The 19,331-nt window shown below is 43.8% G+C and overlaps 1 protein-coding gene across 1 annotated transcript; it reads left to right on the plus strand.

The window, feature by feature from the left end:
* Positions 1 to 16,011: 16,011 nt before the first annotated feature.
* Positions 16,012 to 18,288, plus strand: LOC106603476 (membrane-associated progesterone receptor component 1). The gene is made up of 3 exons (XM_014197218.3): positions 16,012 to 16,344; positions 17,110 to 17,265; positions 17,739 to 18,288. Exons 1-3 carry the CDS (start codon positions 16,050 to 16,052, stop codon positions 17,831 to 17,833), a joined length of 546 nt encoding a protein of 181 aa, XP_014052693.1. The 5' UTR covers positions 16,012 to 16,049; the 3' UTR covers positions 17,834 to 18,288.
* The last annotated feature ends 1,043 nt before the right edge of the window (positions 18,289 to 19,331 follow it).

The following is a 19,331-nucleotide window of genomic DNA, read 5'->3' on the forward strand; positions in this document are numbered from 1 at the left end:
TATGGCCGCCACCTACTGTACGGGGTCTTCTTTGATATTATTGCGGTCCGCCAACAAATGCTATAAGTGCATGCCGCCACCTACTGTTTTGGCTGTATATCAGCCCAAAGAATTAACAAAATAAAAATAAACAAAACAAAACTCAATGTACTCCTTTATTCAGACTCAACTGCCAACGCCCATCCCTACAGGCTCTGGGGCCTTACAATGAAGAGCTGAACAATTAATCAAATGGCCACCGGATTATTTACATTGGACCCCCCCCCATATGTTTTTTGCACTGCTGCTGCTCGCTGTTTATTGTCTATGCATTGTCACTGTAACCGATGTGAAATGGCTAGTTAGTTAGCGGTGGTGCGCGCTAATAGCGTTTCAATAGCTGTATCAAACTCTGTCATGGAACATCCTCAAGATTTAACATTTACAAAGGAATACGACAAGGTTGTCCAATTTCACCTTTTTTATTTTTGTTAGTTTCTCAAATGTTATGCTCATTAGTTCATAAAAGTCAATTTGAAGGCATTACATTCCAGTCCAGAGAGATCAAGATATCCCAACTGGCGGATGACACCTCACTTTTTTTGAAAAATGTATCTCAAGCTAGATTAGCATTGGATATCGTGAAGCAGTTCTCCAAAATCTCAGGCTTGACTTTAAATCTTTCCAAATGTGAGTTGTTTGTTGTGAAAGGAGCTGTCAACCCAGCAGATTGTAACATCTCTAAAAAAGATACTGTAACCTACCTCGGTGTAAAGATCACCAAAAATATTAAGGCTATGAATGATCTTAATTTGAACCCTGTAACTGAATCTGTCCCAAAAAAATTATCCTCATGGTTAGGGAGGGATTTAAGTCTTCAAGGAAGGGTGCTTTTATCCAAAGCTGAGGGGCTATCTCGTGCATCCTATCTTTTTTCATCTATTGACATTCCCAAATCCACTTGCTGTACCTTAGATGGGCTTTTGTACAACTTCAAATGGAAAAACAAGCCACATAAGATAAAAAGAGATGTTATCACCAACAGGGTTTGTGATGACGGTCTAAATGTCTTAGATTTCACTCTCTTTAATCAGATATCAAAGGTCAACTGGATTAAAAGGTACATAAAAAATCCTCATAGCTTCTGGAATATTATACCTCATTTTGTTTTTCAGAAGTTCGGCGGGCTTAATTTTTTACTACAATGTCCATATATTGTGGGTAAAATTCCTGTGAAACTGGCGGTTTTTCACAAGCAGGCTTTAATGTGCTGGGCTTTGTTGTATAAACACAACTTTTCACCTCATAAATGTTTTATTTGGAACAATGGGTCAATATTACATAGAAATAAGATGTTATTTAACCATAAATGGTTCTCGAAAAACATTGTTCTTGTCAGCCAATTGGTTAATAACAGTGGGAATCTATTTACACAGAGAGAATTTATGGAAATATACAACTTTGAGGTTTCAAGCAAAGAATATGACACTGTTATTAAAGCTATACCTAGTGGGATAAAAACTTTACTTCAGAATAATGCATATTTTGGAATATCTCCGATTGTAAGCGATATTCAGGTGAATGGCATTGGTCTACTAGATATGAAATTCAACAATCGTTTAATAAGGGATATTTTCTACAGGAAGTCTATTCCCTCCGCGATATTTTGTTGGGCTTCATCGTTTGATGTAAACTGGCGCCGTGCTTGGCTCACTCCACACAGATTTATGGTGACCAATAAAGTAAAGGAGATCTCCTTTAAGATAATCCATAGATGCTATCCGTGTAATAGCTTGATTTCTAAATATATATTTGACGTTACCAGTGAATGCAGTTTTTGTGAACTAGAAACTGAATCTATTGAACACTTATTCTGTAATTGTTTATATAGTGAAGTGTTTTGGACTGATGTAAAACTATATCTTAGACGCAAATTGCATACAACCATTGATATTACTAAGTTTGACATATTATTTTACTACACTGATTCCATAATTGAACGTGAGTATGTCATAAATCTCTTTATTTTATTAGGAAAATCTTTTATCCATAAATCAAAATTTATGAAGAAAAAGCCCCTTTTCTTAATTTTTTTATCTGATTTGGAACAGTACGTAGAATCTTTAAAACGTATACAAAACAATATGTCAAAAAGATGTATTCGATATATGTCTGTATTTGATTTGATATAATATTTTTTTTATTTTTCTCTAATTTCTTTGGATTCCCTCTGGCTGTTATGTTATGTTTATGTTTTGCATGTTACTGTTATTTACAGCAAGTTAAATAAAGATTTGTGCAAAAAAAAATAAAAATAAAAATATAAAAAAATAAAATAAATCTAAAATAAAACCGTTTCTATCGGTGACGTCACCCGCTCTGAGACTTGAAGTAGGGTTGCCCCTTGCGTTGCAAGGGCCGCGGCTTTTGTGGCGCGATGGGTAACGATGCTTCGTGGGGTGTCAGTTGTTGATGCGTGCAAGGGTCCCTGGTTCGAGCCCAGGTTGGGGCGAAGAGAGGGACGGAACCTTCACTGTTACATTGATGCTGTTGACCCGGATCATTGGTTGCTGCGGAAAAGGAGGAGGTCAAAGAGTGGGTGAGTGTAACCGATGTGAAATGGCTAGTTAGTTAGCGGTGGTGCGAGCTAATAGCTTTTCAATCGGTGACGTCACTCGCTCTGAGACTTGAAGTAGGGTTGCCCCTTGCGTTGCAAGGGCCGCGGCTTTTGTGGCGCGATGGGTAACGATGCTTCGTGGGGTGTCAGTTGTTGATGTGTTCGAGCCCAGGTTGGGGCGAAGAGAGGGACGGAACCTACACCGTTACATCACTTCACCCCTACCTACATGTACAAATGACCTCGACTAACCTGTACCCCCGCATATTGACTCGGTACCCCTTGTATACAGCCTCATTGTTGTTATTTTATTGTGTTACTTTTTATAATTTTTAATTTAAATTTATTTGGTAAATCTTTTCTTAACTCTTTCTTGAACTGCACTGTTGGTTAAGGGCTTGTAAGTAAGCATTTCACGGTAAGGCCTACACATGTTGTATTCGGTGCAGGTGACAAATAAAGTTTGATTTGATCTTTGGACAGTATTCTTTGTAATGTTTCGGCAGTGAAGTCCTGGAAACCCCAAAAACTTTTCAGCCGCAGATACTATTATGTCCAGTTTCTTGGACTTTTAATTTGTTTGTGCAGTACAATTAATCACGTGCAATAAACACCATGAAATCCACCTTCTTCACAATCAGCATATCAGTTTCCCTCAACTGTTGAACAACACACTGAATCTCCACAGCCTATGGATTGTCTATCACCATATCTTCAGCTCCCCTCGCTCCTTCAATTATTTCACGTGCCTCTGTGTAGGAGACCTGCTGAATAGTCCTGACCATTGCCACTTCATACTCCTTTACCCTAACCGGGCACTCCGGGGAATTGGGAATGGGGAACTAGTTGCCAGAAGATACCGACCCTACCGTTATGCTTGTTTACACTAAGCTGCACTGGAATCGGAACGCAATAGACTACCACAGTATGAGTCATAATACCCTTACAACCTAGCACTAATCAAGGAAATGGTTCCAGTCATTTTTCCACCATACATTTTTCCCTTAGGGGAAGAGGGGGATGACCGTGGACGCTTTCCAAACTTTACGAATCTCAGACAATACGAAAGAGAGGTTGAACAGACTAGTAATAGGGGTTGCAACAATGGCGGCGGATACTTTTAGGAAGAGAGGGTCCAGATTGTCTAGCCCAGCTGATTTTTAGGGATCCAGGTTTTGCAGCTCTTTCAGAACATCAGCTGTCTGGATTTGGGTGAAGGAGAAGCGGGGGGGAGGGAGGGGTGGGGGGGCATTTGCTGCGGGGGGTGCAGAGCTGTTGGCCGGGGTTGGGGTAGCCAGGTGGAAAGCATGGCCAGCCGTGGTGTAAGTGTTTCCTAGTCTCAGTGCAGTGGGCAGATGGGAGGTACACTTATTCCCCATGGACTTTACAGTGTCCCAAAACTTCTTGGAATTAGTGCTGCAGGATGCAAATTTCTGTTTGAAAAAGCTAGCCTTTGCTTTCCTAACTGACTGTGTGTATTGGTTCCTGACTTTCCTGAAAAGTTGCATATCGTGGGGACTATTCGATGCAAGTGCAGAACACCACCGGATGTTTTTGTGCTGGTCAAGGGCAGTCAAGTCTGGAGTGAACCAAGGGCTATATCTGTTCTTAGTTCTACATTTTTTGAAAGGGGCATGCTTATTTAAGATGGTGAGGAAAGCACTTTTAAAGAACAACCAGGCATCCTCTACTGACGGGATGAGGTCAATATCCTTCCAAGATACCCGGGCCAGGTCGATTAGAAAGGCCTGCTCGCAGAAGTGTTTTAGGGAGCGTTTGACAGTGATGAGGGGTGGTCATTTGACCGCGGACCCATAACGGATGCAGGCAATGAGGCAGTGATCGCTGAGATCCTGGTTGAAAACAGCAGAGATGTATTTAGAGGGCAAGTTGGTCAGGATGATATCTACAGTTGAAGTCGGAAGTTTACATACACCTCAGCCAAATACATTTAAAGTCAGTTTTTCAGAATTCCTGACATTTCATCCAAGTAAAATTTCCCTGTCTTAGGTCAGTTAGGATCACCACTTCATTTTAAGAATGTGAAATGTCAGAATAATAATAGAGAGAATGATTTATTTCAGCTTTTATTTATTTCATCACATTCCCAGTGGGTCAGAAGTTTACATACACTCAATTAGTATTTGGTAGCATTGACTTTAAATTGTTTCACTTGGGTTAAACGTTTCGGGTAGCCTTCCACAAGCTTCCCACAATAAGTTGGGTGAAACGGCGTCAACACCATAACACCACAGCTAGCTAGCCAACTTTACCAATTAGCAGTACTGTAGAAACGATATACATTACAACGGAACGATTTGACTACTGTAATGTTAGCTAGCTACATAGTTGTCTTTGTATCAAGATAAAGGCGTAGTACAGAGTAACTATCGAGGTTAGCTAGCCAGCTACATTTTCTAACATAGTCAACAACACTGCTAGCTAGCTAACCCTACCAGCTAGCTGTATCTTTTTTAGTCAATAAGATTTTTGCAACGTAAGCTTAACTTTCTGAACATTCGAGATGTGTAGTCCACTTGTGTAGCTAGCAGGACTGACTTTGTGTTAGCTAGCCAACGTTTAATTACTTCTGCGTTATGAACTAGACACGGACACGAATGATCCATTGGTAGCTTGTTGTTACCAAGTATTGGTGCTAACCGTGTGTTATAGGATGCTAGCATGCTAGTTAGCTACGGCGTCATAGGACATGGTGCACTAGGTGGGTTTTCACGGAAGAATACTGTACCAAGTTATCTAGCGGAATAAACTAAGTTTGCGCCTATTCCTGGAAAAATTTCACCACTGTAGTTTACATCAATTTTAATTTCTAGTGGGAGCTAGAAAAGTTATATTTTAGCGTTTTAGTGTTTCAGTGAATTGTTAGTGAGGGAGGCCCTGCTCTCTCGCATCCCCAGTTGATTAGTTAATTTTTCATGCCAATATCCTTTGCATTAGCGTAGCCTCTCCTGTAGCCAATCAACTATGTGTCGGTCTATCCCTGTTCTCTACTCTCTGCACAGGCCATACAAACGCTTCACACCGCGTGGCCGCTGCCACTCTAACCTGGTGGTCCCAGCGCGCTCAACCCACGTGGAGTTCCAGGTCTCCGGCAGCCTCTGGAACTGCAGGTCTGCAGCCAACAAGGCAGAGTTCATCTCAGCCTATGCATCCCTCCAGTCCCTCGACTTATTGGCGCTGACGGAAACATGGATTACCACTGAAAACACTGCTACTCCTACTGCTCTCTCCTCGTCTGCCCACGTGTTCTCTTGACGCCTTGATAAGTTCCTTTCCTGAGGATGGCTCACCCCTCACAGTTCTGGGTGACTTTAACCTCCCTATGTCTACCTTTGACTCATTTCTCTCTGCCTCCTTCTTTCCACTCCTCTCCTCTTTTGACCTCACCCTCTCACCGTCCACCCCTACTCACAAGGCAGGCAATACGCTTGACCTCATCTTCACTAGATGCTGTTCTTCTACTAATCTCACTGCAACTCCCTCCAAGTCGCCGATCACTACCTTGTATCCTTTTCCCTCTCGCTCTCCTCCAACACTACTCAATCTGCCCCTACTCAGATGGTATTGCGCCGTCGCATCCTTCGCTCTCTCTCTCCTGCTACTCTCTCCTCTTCCATCCTATCATCTCTTCCCTCTGCTCAATCCTTCTCCAACCAATCTCCTGATTCTGCCTCCTCAACCCTCCTCTCCTCCCTTTATGCATCCTTTGACTCTCTATGTCCCCTATCCTCCCGGCTGGCTCGGTCCTCCCCTCCTGCTCCGTGGGTTGACGACTCATTGCGAGCTCACAGAACAGGGCTCCGGGCAGCCGAGCGGAAATGGAGGAAAACTAGCCTCACTGCGGACCTGGCATCTTTTCACTCCCTCCTCTCTACATTTTCCTCCTCTGTTTCTGCTGCTAAAGCCACTTTCTACCACTCTAACTTCCAAGCATCTGCCTCTAACCCTAGGAAGCTCTTTGCCACCTTCTCCTCCCTCCTGAATCCTCCTCCCCCTCGCCCCTCCTCCCTCTCTGCGGATGACTTCGTCAACCATTTTGAAAAGAAGGTCGACGACATCCGATCCTCGTTTGTTAAGTCAAACGACACCGCTGGTCCTGCTCACATTGCCCTACCCTATGCTTTGACCTCTTTCTCCCCTCTCTCTCCAGATGAAATCTTGCGTCTTGTGACGGCCGGCCGCCCAACAACCTGCCCGCTTGACCCTATCCCCTCCTCTCTTCTCCAGACCATTTCCGGAGACCTTCTCCCTTACCTCACCTCGCTCATCAACTCATCCTTGACCGCTGGCTACATCCCTTCCGTCTTCAAGAGAGCGAGAGTTGCACCCCTTCTTAAAACACCTACACTCGATCCCTCCGATGTCAACAACTACAGACCAGTATCCCTTCTTTCTCTTCTCTCCAAAACTCTTGAACGTGCCGTCCTTAGCCAGCTCTCTTGCTATCTCTCTCAGAATGACCTTCTTGATCCAAATCAGTCAGGTTTCAAGGCTGGTCATTCAACTGAGACTGCTCTTCTCTGTGTCACGGAGGCTCTCCGCACTGCTAAAGCTAACTCTCTCTCCTCGACCTATCTGCTGCCTTTGATACTGTGAACCATCAGATCCTCCTGTCCACCCTCTCCGAGTTGGGCATCTCCGGCGCGGCTCACTCTTGGATTGCGTCCTACCTGACAGGTCGCTCCTACCAGGTGGCGTGGCAAGAATCCGTCTCCGCACCATGTGCTCTCACCACTGGTGTCCCCCAGGGCTCAGTTCTAGGCCCTCTCCTATTCTCACTATACACCAAGTCACTTGGCTCTGTCCTATCCTCACATGGTCTCTCCTATCATTGCTACGCAGATGACACACAATTAATCTTCTCCTTTCCCCCTTCTGATAACCAGGTGGCGAATCGCATCTCTGCATGTCTGGCAGACTTATCAGTGTGGATGACGGATCACCACCTTGTCGTTCTCCGCTAACATCAAGGCGGTGACCCGATCCTGTAGGTTCATGCTATACAACATTCGCAGAGTACGACCATGCCTTACACAGGAAGCGGCGCAGGTCCTAATCCAGGCACTTGTCATTTCCCGTCTGGATTACTGCAACTCCCTGTTGGCGGGGCTCCCTGCCTGTGCCATTAAACCCCTACAACTCATCCAGAACGCCGCAGCCCATCTGGTGTTCAACCTTCCCAAGTTCTCTCACGTCACCCCGCTCCTCCGCACACTCCACTGGCTTCCAGTTGAAGCTCGCATCTGCTACAAGACCATGGTGCTTGCCTACGGAGCTGTGAGGGGAACGGCACCTCCGTACCTTCAGGCTCTGATCAGGCCCTACACCCAAACAAGTGCACTGCGTTCATCCACTTCTGGCCTGCTGGCCTCCCTACCTCTGCGGAAGCACACTTCCCGCTCAGCCCAGTCAAAACTGTTCGCTGCTCTGGCACCCCAATGGTGGAACAAGCTCCCTCACGACGCCAGGACAGCGGAGTCAGTCACCACCTACCGTAGACACCTGAAACCCCACCTCTTTAAGGAATACCTGGGATAGGATATAGTAATCCTTCTAACCCCCCCCAAAAAAAGATATAGATGTACTATTGTAAAGTGGTTGTTTCACTGGATATCAGAAGGTGAATGCACCAATTTGTAAGTCGCTCTGAATAAGAGCGTCTGCTAAATGACGTAAATGTAAAGGTAAATGAATTTTGGACCATTCCTCCTGACAGAGCTGGTGTAACTGAGTCAGGTTTACAGGCCTCCTTGCTCGCACACGCTTTTCAGTTCTGCCCACAAATTTTCTATTGCATTGAGGTCAGGGCTTTGTGATGGCCACTCCAATACCTGACTTCGTTGTCCTTAAGCCATTTTGCCACAACTTTGGAAGTATGCTTGGGGTCATTGTCCATTTGGAAGACCCATTTGCGACCAAGCTTTAAACTTCCTGACTGATGTCTTGAGATGTTGCTTCAATATATCCACATCATTTTCCATTCCTCATGATGCCATCTATTTTGTGAAGTGCACCAGTCCCTCCTGCAGCAAAGCGCCAACACAACATGATGCTGCCACCCCTGTGCTTGACGTTTGGGATGGTGTTCTTCGGCTTGCAAGCCTCCCCCTTTTCCTCCAAACATAACGATGGTCATTATGGCCAAACAGTTCTATTTTTGTTTCATCAGACCAGAGGACATTTCTCCAAAAAGTACAATCTTTGTCCCCATGTGCAGTTGCAAACCGTAGTCTGGCTTTTTTATGGCGGTTTTGGAGCAGTGGCTTCTTCCTGGCTGAGCGGCCTTCCAGGTTATGTCGATATAGGACTTGTTTTACTGTGGATATAGATACTTTTGTACCTGTTTCCTCCAGCATCTTCACAAGGTCCTTTGCTGTTGTTCTGGGATTGATTTGCACTTTTAATAAATTCGCTAAATGTCTTTAAATTGACAATTCTGTGAACTGTCTTGTGCAAGTTTTAAATTGACACAATACCTGTTAGCAAAGTTGTCAGCTAGAGATGATGTGTAGGAGCTGGCAGGGATTTGTAGTCTTGCATGGTGTCTACTTGGATGCTAATTAACATTTTTGAACCCGAGAATAAATAGAGCCGAATATATTGATAAAAGTCACCTTGTCCAAGAGATTTACATGGTTATCGTCACATCAGGTTAAGTCTACACGAAGCACAGCCATTATCTTAAGTGTTTCTAAGATGTCCTATGGGAATAGTGGAAAAACAAAATTTTCCTGTTAACACACTATGGAGCCAGCATGATATGGATCAGAAAACGTTCATCTTCTTCTTCTTTGGTATCATGGTGTTCGCACATTTCCTTTGTGCATGCTGCCAATAGCGTGTGTTTAATCACATTACATTTTGTGATACAAAAAAAGGGGGGGAAGGAAAACAAAAACAAATTGCACCACTAACTAACCCTACACCTATATACCACTATTTCATAAAAATGTATAGAAAATAAAAACCACCACCCCATTCCACTACTTTGACCCTATCTGCTCCTGCACCATGCCACCAGCCTGGGAGGAAAGGACGCCATCACTCAACACACCCTGTAACTCTTCTGAAGTCAAATCTCATATACCCAAACACTTCTCTTCAGCTGCCACCACAACATCTATTTTCTGTGATTTACATTCTATTTCTGCAGTACAGTTGATTACCATTGCTATGAATGTTAAGAAGCCAACCTGTACTGAAGCATATATCACTTATTGACCAATCACTCTGTGCTGGCACAGATCTACTACTCACAGGAATCTTCTCAGGATCCCTCACCCTTGACCCATTCTCCTCTACTTTCTTCACTGCCTAAGCATATGACACCTTCTTCACTACTCTGGCCACCTCAACCTGCCTCTCTCGCACTGGACACTTCCAATCCCCAGCAACATTGGCACCACTACAGTTCACACACAATTTTATCCACTACACAATCCTCTGTCCCATGCCCTCCTGCACACTTCCCACATATTGGCATCTCCCTCATACACACTTCTGCAACATGACTATAAACGTTGCACCTACAAAAGCTCGAACAGGATAACTGATAAATACAGTACATCCAAACATTACTTTGTTGGGTAAAAACTCTGACTCAAAACTCAAAAGGACTGATAGTGACTCCTCTGTTTCACATAGCTCACCACCGGGTTGACCCAGGAAGAAACACAAACAAATATAAACAAGTCCATTACAGGTTACCTTCACTGATTCAACTGCACCCAACTCCTTTCCCACCCAGCCAGAAACCAAAAATGAATCTGCCAAAAGACCAATGTCCAATGTCAAAAGATCCAATGTCACTCCTACTGGACCAGATTCTTCTTTATCATGTCCATCGATGCCAGGCTTGGGCTCCGAGCTCTTCATCACACCTTCCACCTCACTTAACTTGCGCTCATTCACTTCCATTTCACCTCCAGAATTCCGTTTGGCACACGGCTCACTCTGCATTTGACACCAATGTTGTTCGACACACCATCTGCATTTTTAGCGCTATCTTCCTCAAATTCAACTCCACCCTTTACTTTCCTCATTCTTTTTGACGTCTTCTTCCTCTTTTTCCACCTCCATTCCTCCTCAGGAATCCACTTTTCTGTGTCCCTGTCCCAATATTCCTCTTTCATTGCTATCTTCAAACCCTGCCTCGGTTCTCTCCCTCTCGCTCGGCAGCCATTCATTGTCAGTGAGCACAGCACATGCCTAAAACATAACTCAATAGAGCTCACCAGCTTTTAGTCCTAAAACCCGTAAATAAGTTACCTCTGGTTCATTCAGCCATCCCTATTGGAAAAATGTACGGGGAAAGAATTGGGTTTTGGAATAAACACCGAAAATAACGTCTGAGGTTAACACAGGCTTAGGAGATCTTATACGTTTTGTTCTATGAGATAATAGCAGTCAGTTAATACGACCTTTATGAATTATGAAGCCTTTGTGATTTGTTTTTTTATTATTACATACATTCTTTAAAATTCACAAAAAGTGACATTAGCTGATGAAGATTATCTCATTGATCAAAATGTATAAGATCTCCTAAGCCTGTGTTTACCACAAACCTTATTTTCGGCATTTATCCAAAAACGCCATTTATTTTCCTCAAAGGCATTGTCCAACAAACCATGGCGGAATTAGTGCCTACAAAAAGACGCCATTACTATTTCTCTCTATGCCGGGATGGGATATGCCACTGTACTCCAAATTTTACCTTTATCCACACTGGTCCAACGAGAAGATAAAAATACTGCTTGTTTCTTCGGGAAAACTGCCCTTTTCGTCCTCATGCTAGCTAGGTCAGGGGCATCGAATCTACTGTTACCCAAAATTAGTAAGCTAGCTAAATGCATGTTGTCCAAAATAACAAAGCAGGTAGCTAGCATAGAAGAAGCCTGTATAGTCCAGTCAAAAACACACTTGCACATGTTATTGTGTTCATCTAGTTGTGTTGACTAGCTAACAGCGAACAAGGTTGGTAAGCTAACTGCATGGTAATGCCCAAAATAATAAAGTAACTTTCGCAAGCAGCTCCCGAGTGGCGCAGCGGTCTAAGACACTGCATCTTAGTGCTAGAGGTGTCACTACAGACCCTGGTTTGATTCCAGGCTATCACAACCGGCCATGATTGGGAGTCCCATAGGGCAGTGCACAATTTGCCCAGCGTCGTCCGGGTTAGGGTTTGGCTGGGGTAGGCTGTCATTGTAACTAACAATTTGTTCTTAACTGACTTGCCTAGTTAAATAAAGGTTAAATAAAATGCAAAATAAATGTACAATATGCATAAAACGGTATTCAATATAATTTTCTAAGGCTTCCATTGGCTCTAGGAAGGCGCCAGAAAGTGGAACGATAGCTCTGCAGTCTCTGGGGGAAAAACAGCAGGGGTTTTTGTGAGTGGTCTTTCTGAGGACAATGACACTGGAGCGCACGTGCACGAGACGACTCCATTTTTTCTTTCACTGTTTGAACGAATACAGTTGGAATATTATCGCTATTTTACGAGAAAAATCGCATAAACATTTATTTTAAACAGCGTTTGACATGCTTCGAAGTACGGTAATGGAATATTTTGAAAATTTTTGTCACGAAACGCGCCGGCGCGTCACCCTTCGGATAGTTGCCTGAACGCATGAACAAAACGGAGCTATTTGAATATAACTATGGATTATTTCGAACCAAAACAACATTTGTTGTTGAAGTAGAAGTCCTGGGAGTGCATTCTGACGAAGAACAGCAAAGGTAATCCAATTTTTCTTATAGTAAATCTGAGTTTGGTGAGTGCCAAACTTGGTGGGTGTCAAAATAGCTAGCAGTGATGGCCGGGCTATGTACTCAGAATATTGCAAAATGTGCTTTCACCGAAAAGCTATTTTAAAATCGGACACCTCAATTGCATAAAGGAGTTCTGTATCTATAATTCTTAAAATAATTGTTATGTATTTTGTGAACGTTAATCGTGAGTAATTAAGTAAATTCACCGGAAGTTTGCGGTGGGTATGCTAGTTCTGAGCATCACATGCTAATGTAAAAAGCTGTTTTTTGATATAAATATGAACTTGATTGTAAAAAACATGCATGTATTGTATAACATAATGTCCTATGAGTGTCATCTGATGAAGATCATCAAAGGTTAGTGCTGCATTTAGCTGTGGTTTTGGTTTTTGTGACATATATGCTTGCTTTTAAAATGGCTATGTGATTATTTTTGGGAGGGTACTCTCCTGACATAATCTAATGTTTTGCTTTCGCTGTGAAGCCTTTTTGAAATCGGACAGTGTGGTTAGATTAACGAGAGTCTTATCTTTAAAATGGTGTAAAATAGTCATATGTTTGAGAAATTGAAGTTATAGCATTTTTTAGGTATTTGTATTTCTCGCCATGCTATACTATTGGATATTGGTGAGGCGTTCCGCTAGCGGAACGTCTGTCCCTAACAGGTTTAGGTCAAACGACACCGCTGGCCCTGCTCACATTGCCCTACCCTGTGCTTTGACCTCGTTATCCCCTATCTCTCCAGATTAAATCTTGCGACTTGTGACGGCCGGCCGCCCAACAACCTGCCCGCTTGACCCTATCGCCTCCTCACTTCGCCGGACCATTTCCGGAGACCTTCTCCCTTACCTCACCTCGCTCATCAACTCATGTTTGACCGCTGGCTACGTCCCTTCCGTCTTCAAGAGAGCGAGAGTTGCACCCCTTCTCAAAAAACCTACACTCGATCACTCCGATGTCAACAACTACAGACCAGTATCCCTTCTTTCTTTTCTCTCCAAAACTCTTGAGCGTGCCGTCCTTGGCCAGCTCTCTTGCTATCTCTCTCAGAATGACCTTCTTGATCCAAATCAGTCAGGTTTCAAGACTGGTCATTCAACTGAGACTGCTCTTCTCTGTGTCACGGAGGCTCTCCGCACTGCTAAAGCTAACTCTCTCTCCTCGGCTCTCATCCTTCTAGACCTATCTGCTGCCTTTGATACTGTGAACCATCAGATCCTCCTCTCCACCCTCTCCGAGTTGGGCATCTCCGGCGCGGCTCACTCTGGGATTGCGTCCTACCTGACAGGTCGCTCCTACCAGGTGGCGTGGCGAGAATCCGTCTCCGCACCACGTGCTCTCACCACTGGTGTCCCCCAGGGCTCAGTTCTAGGCCCTCTCTTATTCTCGCTATACACCAAGTCACTTGGCTCTGTCATATCCTCACATGGTCTCTCCTATCATTGTTACGCAGACGACACACAATTAATCTTCTCCTTAAACCCCTACAACTCATTCAGAACGCCGCAGCCCGTCTGGTGTTCAACCTTCCCAAGTTCTCTCACGTCACCCCGCTCCTCCGCACACTCCACTGGCTTCCAGTTGAAGCTCGCATCTGCTACAAGACCATGGTGCTTGCCTACGGAGCTGTGAGGGGAACGGCACCTCCGTACCTTCAGGCTCTGATCAGTCCCTACACCCAAAGAAGGGCACTGCGTTTATCCACCTCTGGCCTGCTCGCCTCCCTACCTCTGCGGAAGCACAGTTTCCGCTCAGCCCAGTCAAAACTGTTCGCTGCTCTGGTACCCCAATGGTGGAACAAGCTCCCTCACGACGCCAGGACAGCGGAGTCAATCACCACCTTCCGGAGACACCTGAAACCCCACCTCTTTATGGACTACCTGGGATAGGATAAAGTAATCCTTCTAACCCTCCCCCCTACCCTCCCCCCCAAAAAAAATATGTAGATGTACTATTGTAAAGTGGTTGTTCCACTGGATATCATAAGGTGAATGCACCAATTTGTAAGTCACTCTGGATAACAGCGTCTGCTAAACTACGTAAATGTAAATGTAAAATAAACAGAGAGTAGCAACAGCGTATAATTGGGTCGTTGGGTGGGGACAATGCAAATAGTCCGGGTAGCCATTTGATTAACTGTTCAGGAGTCTTATGGCTTGTGGGTAGAAGCTGTGAAGAAGCCTTTTTGACCTAGACTTGGCGCTCCGGTACCGCTTGCCGTGCGGTACCAGAGAAAACAGTCTATGACTAGGGTGGCTGGAGTCCTTGGCAATTTTTTGGGCCTTCCTCTGACACCGCCTGGAATAGAGGTCCTGGATGGCAGGAAGCTTGGCCCCAGTAATGTACTGGGCTGTACGCACTACCCTCTGTAGTGCCTTGCGGTCAGAGGCCGTGCAGTTGCCATACCAGGCGGTGATGCAAACAGTCAGGATGCTCTCGATGGTGCAGCTGTAGAACATTTTGAGGATCTGAGGACCCATGCCAAATCTTTTTAGTCTCCTGAGAGGGGAATAGGTGTTGTCATGCCCTCTTCATGACTGCCTTGGTGTGTTTGGAGCATGATAATTTGTTGGTGATGTGGACACCAAGGAACTTGAAGTTCTCAAGTTCTGCATCCACTACAGCCCCGTCGATGAGAATAGGGGCGTGCTCAGTCCTCCTTTTTCTTTAGTCCACAATCATCTCCTTTGTCTTGATCACGTTGAGGGAGAGGTTGTTATCCTGGCACCACGCTGCCAGGTCCCTGACCTCCTCTCTATAGGCTGTCTCATCATTGTCAGTGATCAGGCCTACCACTGTTGTCGTCGGCGAACTTAATGATGGTGTTGGAGTCGTGCTTAGCCATGCAGTCATGAGTGAACAGGGAGTACAGGAGGGGACTGAGCATGCACCCCTGAGGGGCCCCTGTGTTGAGGATCAGCGTGGCAGATGTGTTGTTACGTATCCTTACCACCTGGGGAGGGGCGGCCCGTCAAGAAGTCCAGAATCCAGTTGCAGAGGGAGGTGTTTAGCCAGATGAAGGGAAATGCTGCAACTGTGGAGGTGAACATCTCTTGAAGTGCCCTGTTAAGGTGAAGGAGAATGAGGTGGCAAGGGTAAGGAGCAAGGGTAAGGAGTGTCCAGCATGACCCCTATCTGGAGGCGGTGAGAAAATCGGAAGGAACGAGTAGCGGGGAAGAAGCAATGGTAGTAGAGTTACCAAGACCAGTGAAGGTTTCTCATCAACCGAGGGATGGTGAAATGCTACATGTTAAAAAGGTGGACTCTGTATTATTTATTGCAATGGTCATAAAGGTCATAAACTGTACAGCACAAGCGGAGAAGAAGTCTAAGAAAATTGGAATCGTGAATGCCGCTGAATATTTTTTGGGTCTGTGATTTCACAGCCGAGGCTGTGAATGTAGCCCCATCACAGGCCCCTGAGCATGTGTAGGGATATATTTTAGAGTGGACTGTGATTGAAGAAGTATGATTATTTTTTATTTTTTTAAACATACAAAAATAGTTGACGTGTATTGTTTTTTATGATGACGTTTTCCCCCTTTCCCGATGTTTTTTTTTAAGTTTCTTATTCAATACCCCGTCCAGATGGTGGCGGCAATCGCCGTTAACCCCATCGAAGAAGATACCAAAGAAGAAGAAGCTTACAGTGATAAACATGGCTGATACAAAGGGAGCAGATGAAACTACTCCAGGAGTTTTACAGGAAATGTTAACGTCTCCGTTGAATTTGAGTCTGCTTGCCCTCTGCATATTTCTTTTGTACAAAATCTTCCGCCGAGACACGCCTGCAGATATGGACGAGGTTGAGGAAACTCTGCCTAAACTCAAGAAAAGAGATTTCACGTTAGCGGAGCTACAACCGTACGATGGCCTGCAAAATCCAAGAATTCTTATGGCTGTCAATTCAAAGGTGTTCGATGTTACCAGAGGAAAGACATTCTACGGGCCAGGTAAAATAAGTTGTAGGCGCAACACCAGCTATTTCTGCTCAAATGAATGGTTGGCGCAACCGTAGCCAACTGGCTTGCTGGTCAGTCAGTTTTGTTCTTCGACTTGTTACTTTGTCTATTGAATTATGTGTATATATTTGTTTTATTTCGAAGTTGTGGCATTGGAACTACGACCATCTAAAACGCCACACCCCCTTCTTTATGAATCACCCGCAATCGAATTTCACAACACGCGAAACGGCGTGTTCTGCGGAGTTGGCGCAATGGCATGTAACCTCTCACCAAGCTGATTGATCCTGCACTGTCACACAACCCCCGAAGAACACGAACACCCTTCCTTAAAATGTATAGAAATTGCATATCTTCTCAGTCTGTATTGAGGTGTGTGCTTGTTGCCTTCATGCTATTTCAAAAATAAAGGTTGACAACAGGTGAATGCCTTGCGCTAAGGTTGAATGTTCAATTCAGCAAGACCATATGGTTGCACAAAAAAAGTATTGTTGAGGAATGTTGTAGAGCAGTATTAGCTCTTATTTCAAGGATTCAGTCTGTACCTTCTGTCAGTCTCTCAACATTTAGAATAGAGGACTTGTTGTTAGGGGTGCTTATCTTTGAAGCCACCAGACTACAGTAAGTTACTGTATCTCTGTTGGAGAGCATGTGGAATTTAATTAGCAGATAAATATTTTCTGTCTTCACAATCACATTTTAGTTTCTAAAATATTTAGCTGAATTTCAAATCAATCTCTGTGTGATGTTTTCCAGAGGGTCCCTATGGAGTGTTTGCTGGTAAAGATGCCTCCAGGGGCCTGGCCACCTTCTGTCTGGAGAAGGAGGCTCTGAAAGAGACCCACGACGACCTCTTGGACCTCAACGCCATGCAACAGGAAAGCCTCAATGAATGGGAGACCCAGTTCACTCGTGAGTTGATGCAGGAGTTGGTAGTAGTTGCTACAAAACACTGATCTACGTTCAGATACTGTATTTTTAACTTCTACCTTTAGGGAAATGGACCCCTTCCAGTGAACATCACACGCACCCACTATCCACTCAACAGTGCAAGTTGTTGATGCATCAAACAGCTTTGATGACTCTTAGAACTATTGGTGTTTAAAATGTATGTTTATGTGCCTCAGGGAATAACTTGTCTTGTAGTGGTCCAGTCTTTTTGTGCGTAAGTCAACTTTTGTGTTCCTCTTGTATGACTTGGCAACGATAGAAGAGTTGGCTACATAACAAACAAAAATATGGTACCATGTCAGGGGATAACGTAATACTACTTTGCATCAAATTAATCTGTTAGATACACTTTCATCTACATTACATTGAATAACTGCTTTAAATTTAAACCCACACATGGGAGTATTTTTTTTATTTAAACTTTCCTTTCACAGAAAAGTATGACTACGTTGGGAAGCTTCTGAAACCTGGAGAAGAACCCACAGAGTACACGGATGATGAGGAGGTCAAGGACAAAAAGATGGACTAGAACTCACAAGGGAAATTCAGATGCCTTAATTTCTTTCAGGATAATGTTATGCATATTGCCTTGTGTTGCAGCCATTGAGCGAAATGCTGTCTCCTGTATGGTTTTTGTATTATGTCATTGTCACGGACCACCTATTATGCTAATTTCATATGCCATTGACCTTCATTAACCTAAAATACACTTGATTTTGGTAAAGGTTAGAATAATTATTGAATACTGTACTGTCTTTAAGTTATACAGGTAGTATTAGTTGTAATGTGGAGGCTGTGTTTATTTTGGCCGTCTTCTAGATTTAGTCATTTTGACTAGAATATTGTCTTAGTCACGTTTTTGTCATTTGTATAATCATTAAGTCTAGTTGTCAAAATTATAGTAACAGTTGGCTGTTTTAGTCATCACATTTGTATTGCCTCAACCTATAGTAAACATAACTGACTTCCATGTGTACAAACCTATATAGCCTTGTCCTACCAACATATTTTTCTGCATAACATATTCCCAACAGCAGAAATATGACTAACATATGTAACAGTTATCTGGGTGTGTAAATTCCTAATTGAGCCTACATAGATATTGAACATTGCATGCAAAACAAACACACACACAAGCGCAGAGAGAAAGTGTAACACGATCACCAGATGGTGCCTCAAAGTAGTATGGGTTGGTTACTCCTCTGTCACTTGGTCGTGTTATTTCCATTGTTATCTGCCACATTGATGTCCAAAAGTAGAACGGGCTAATGACTATTTCACCCAGTGATATAGTCAAGTCACTAAACCTCAAGTCTGGATCGAGTCCGAAGTCCCCTGTGCTCGAGTCCGAGTCACCAGCGTTCGAGTCCTGGTCCAAGTGCTCAAGTTTGAGTCACTGGGTCCACATTAACTCAAAGTTATTAACCCAGTCAGCTATATAGTGTAGTGGCAAGATGGATTTAGTCAACTTGTTTGCCATTATTTTTGTGCCATCAAATGTTTAACGTTACCAGGGCCACTTTCATTTGCAAAACATTCTTGAATGTTGCAAATAGAAAATCCATTAATAGAGTCAACGTTATTTCTTATTCAACATGTCAGAGAGGCATTTTCTTCTACATAGCCTATTTTTATCTGAATGTTACTGAATGTTGACCTGCTGAACACACCCCTGTTTGTTGACTATAACTAGATGAAGTAACATGACTGAAGGTGTAGCCTAAACAAATGGTTAAAGGTCTGGTCTGCAAGTAGCCTAGTTTAAGAACGGCCGCTTTGGTTTAATGAATGTAAAATGCCAATAAACAATAGAAAACCGTTGCGCCGGTATTAAGGGTCATATCTTTTGAACAGTAATGGCTAGAATCAAGTCGTTTTCTCTGAGGAAAAGAGATTTGGCTAGTACGTTGGCTACAGAACCTGGCTATAAAATGCAGTGGAAAAAGTGGGAGGGTTGAGCGAGACCACAAATTCAAAATGTTTCTATTCTCAAGGGAGAGAAACATAGCTAGACAGTTTTACTATTA

This window comes from Salmo salar, chromosome 04, assembly GCF_965601325.2.
Source record: "Salmo salar chromosome 04, fSalSal1, whole genome shotgun sequence".
NCBI classification, from domain to species: domain Eukaryota; kingdom Metazoa; phylum Chordata; class Actinopteri; order Salmoniformes; family Salmonidae; genus Salmo; species Salmo salar.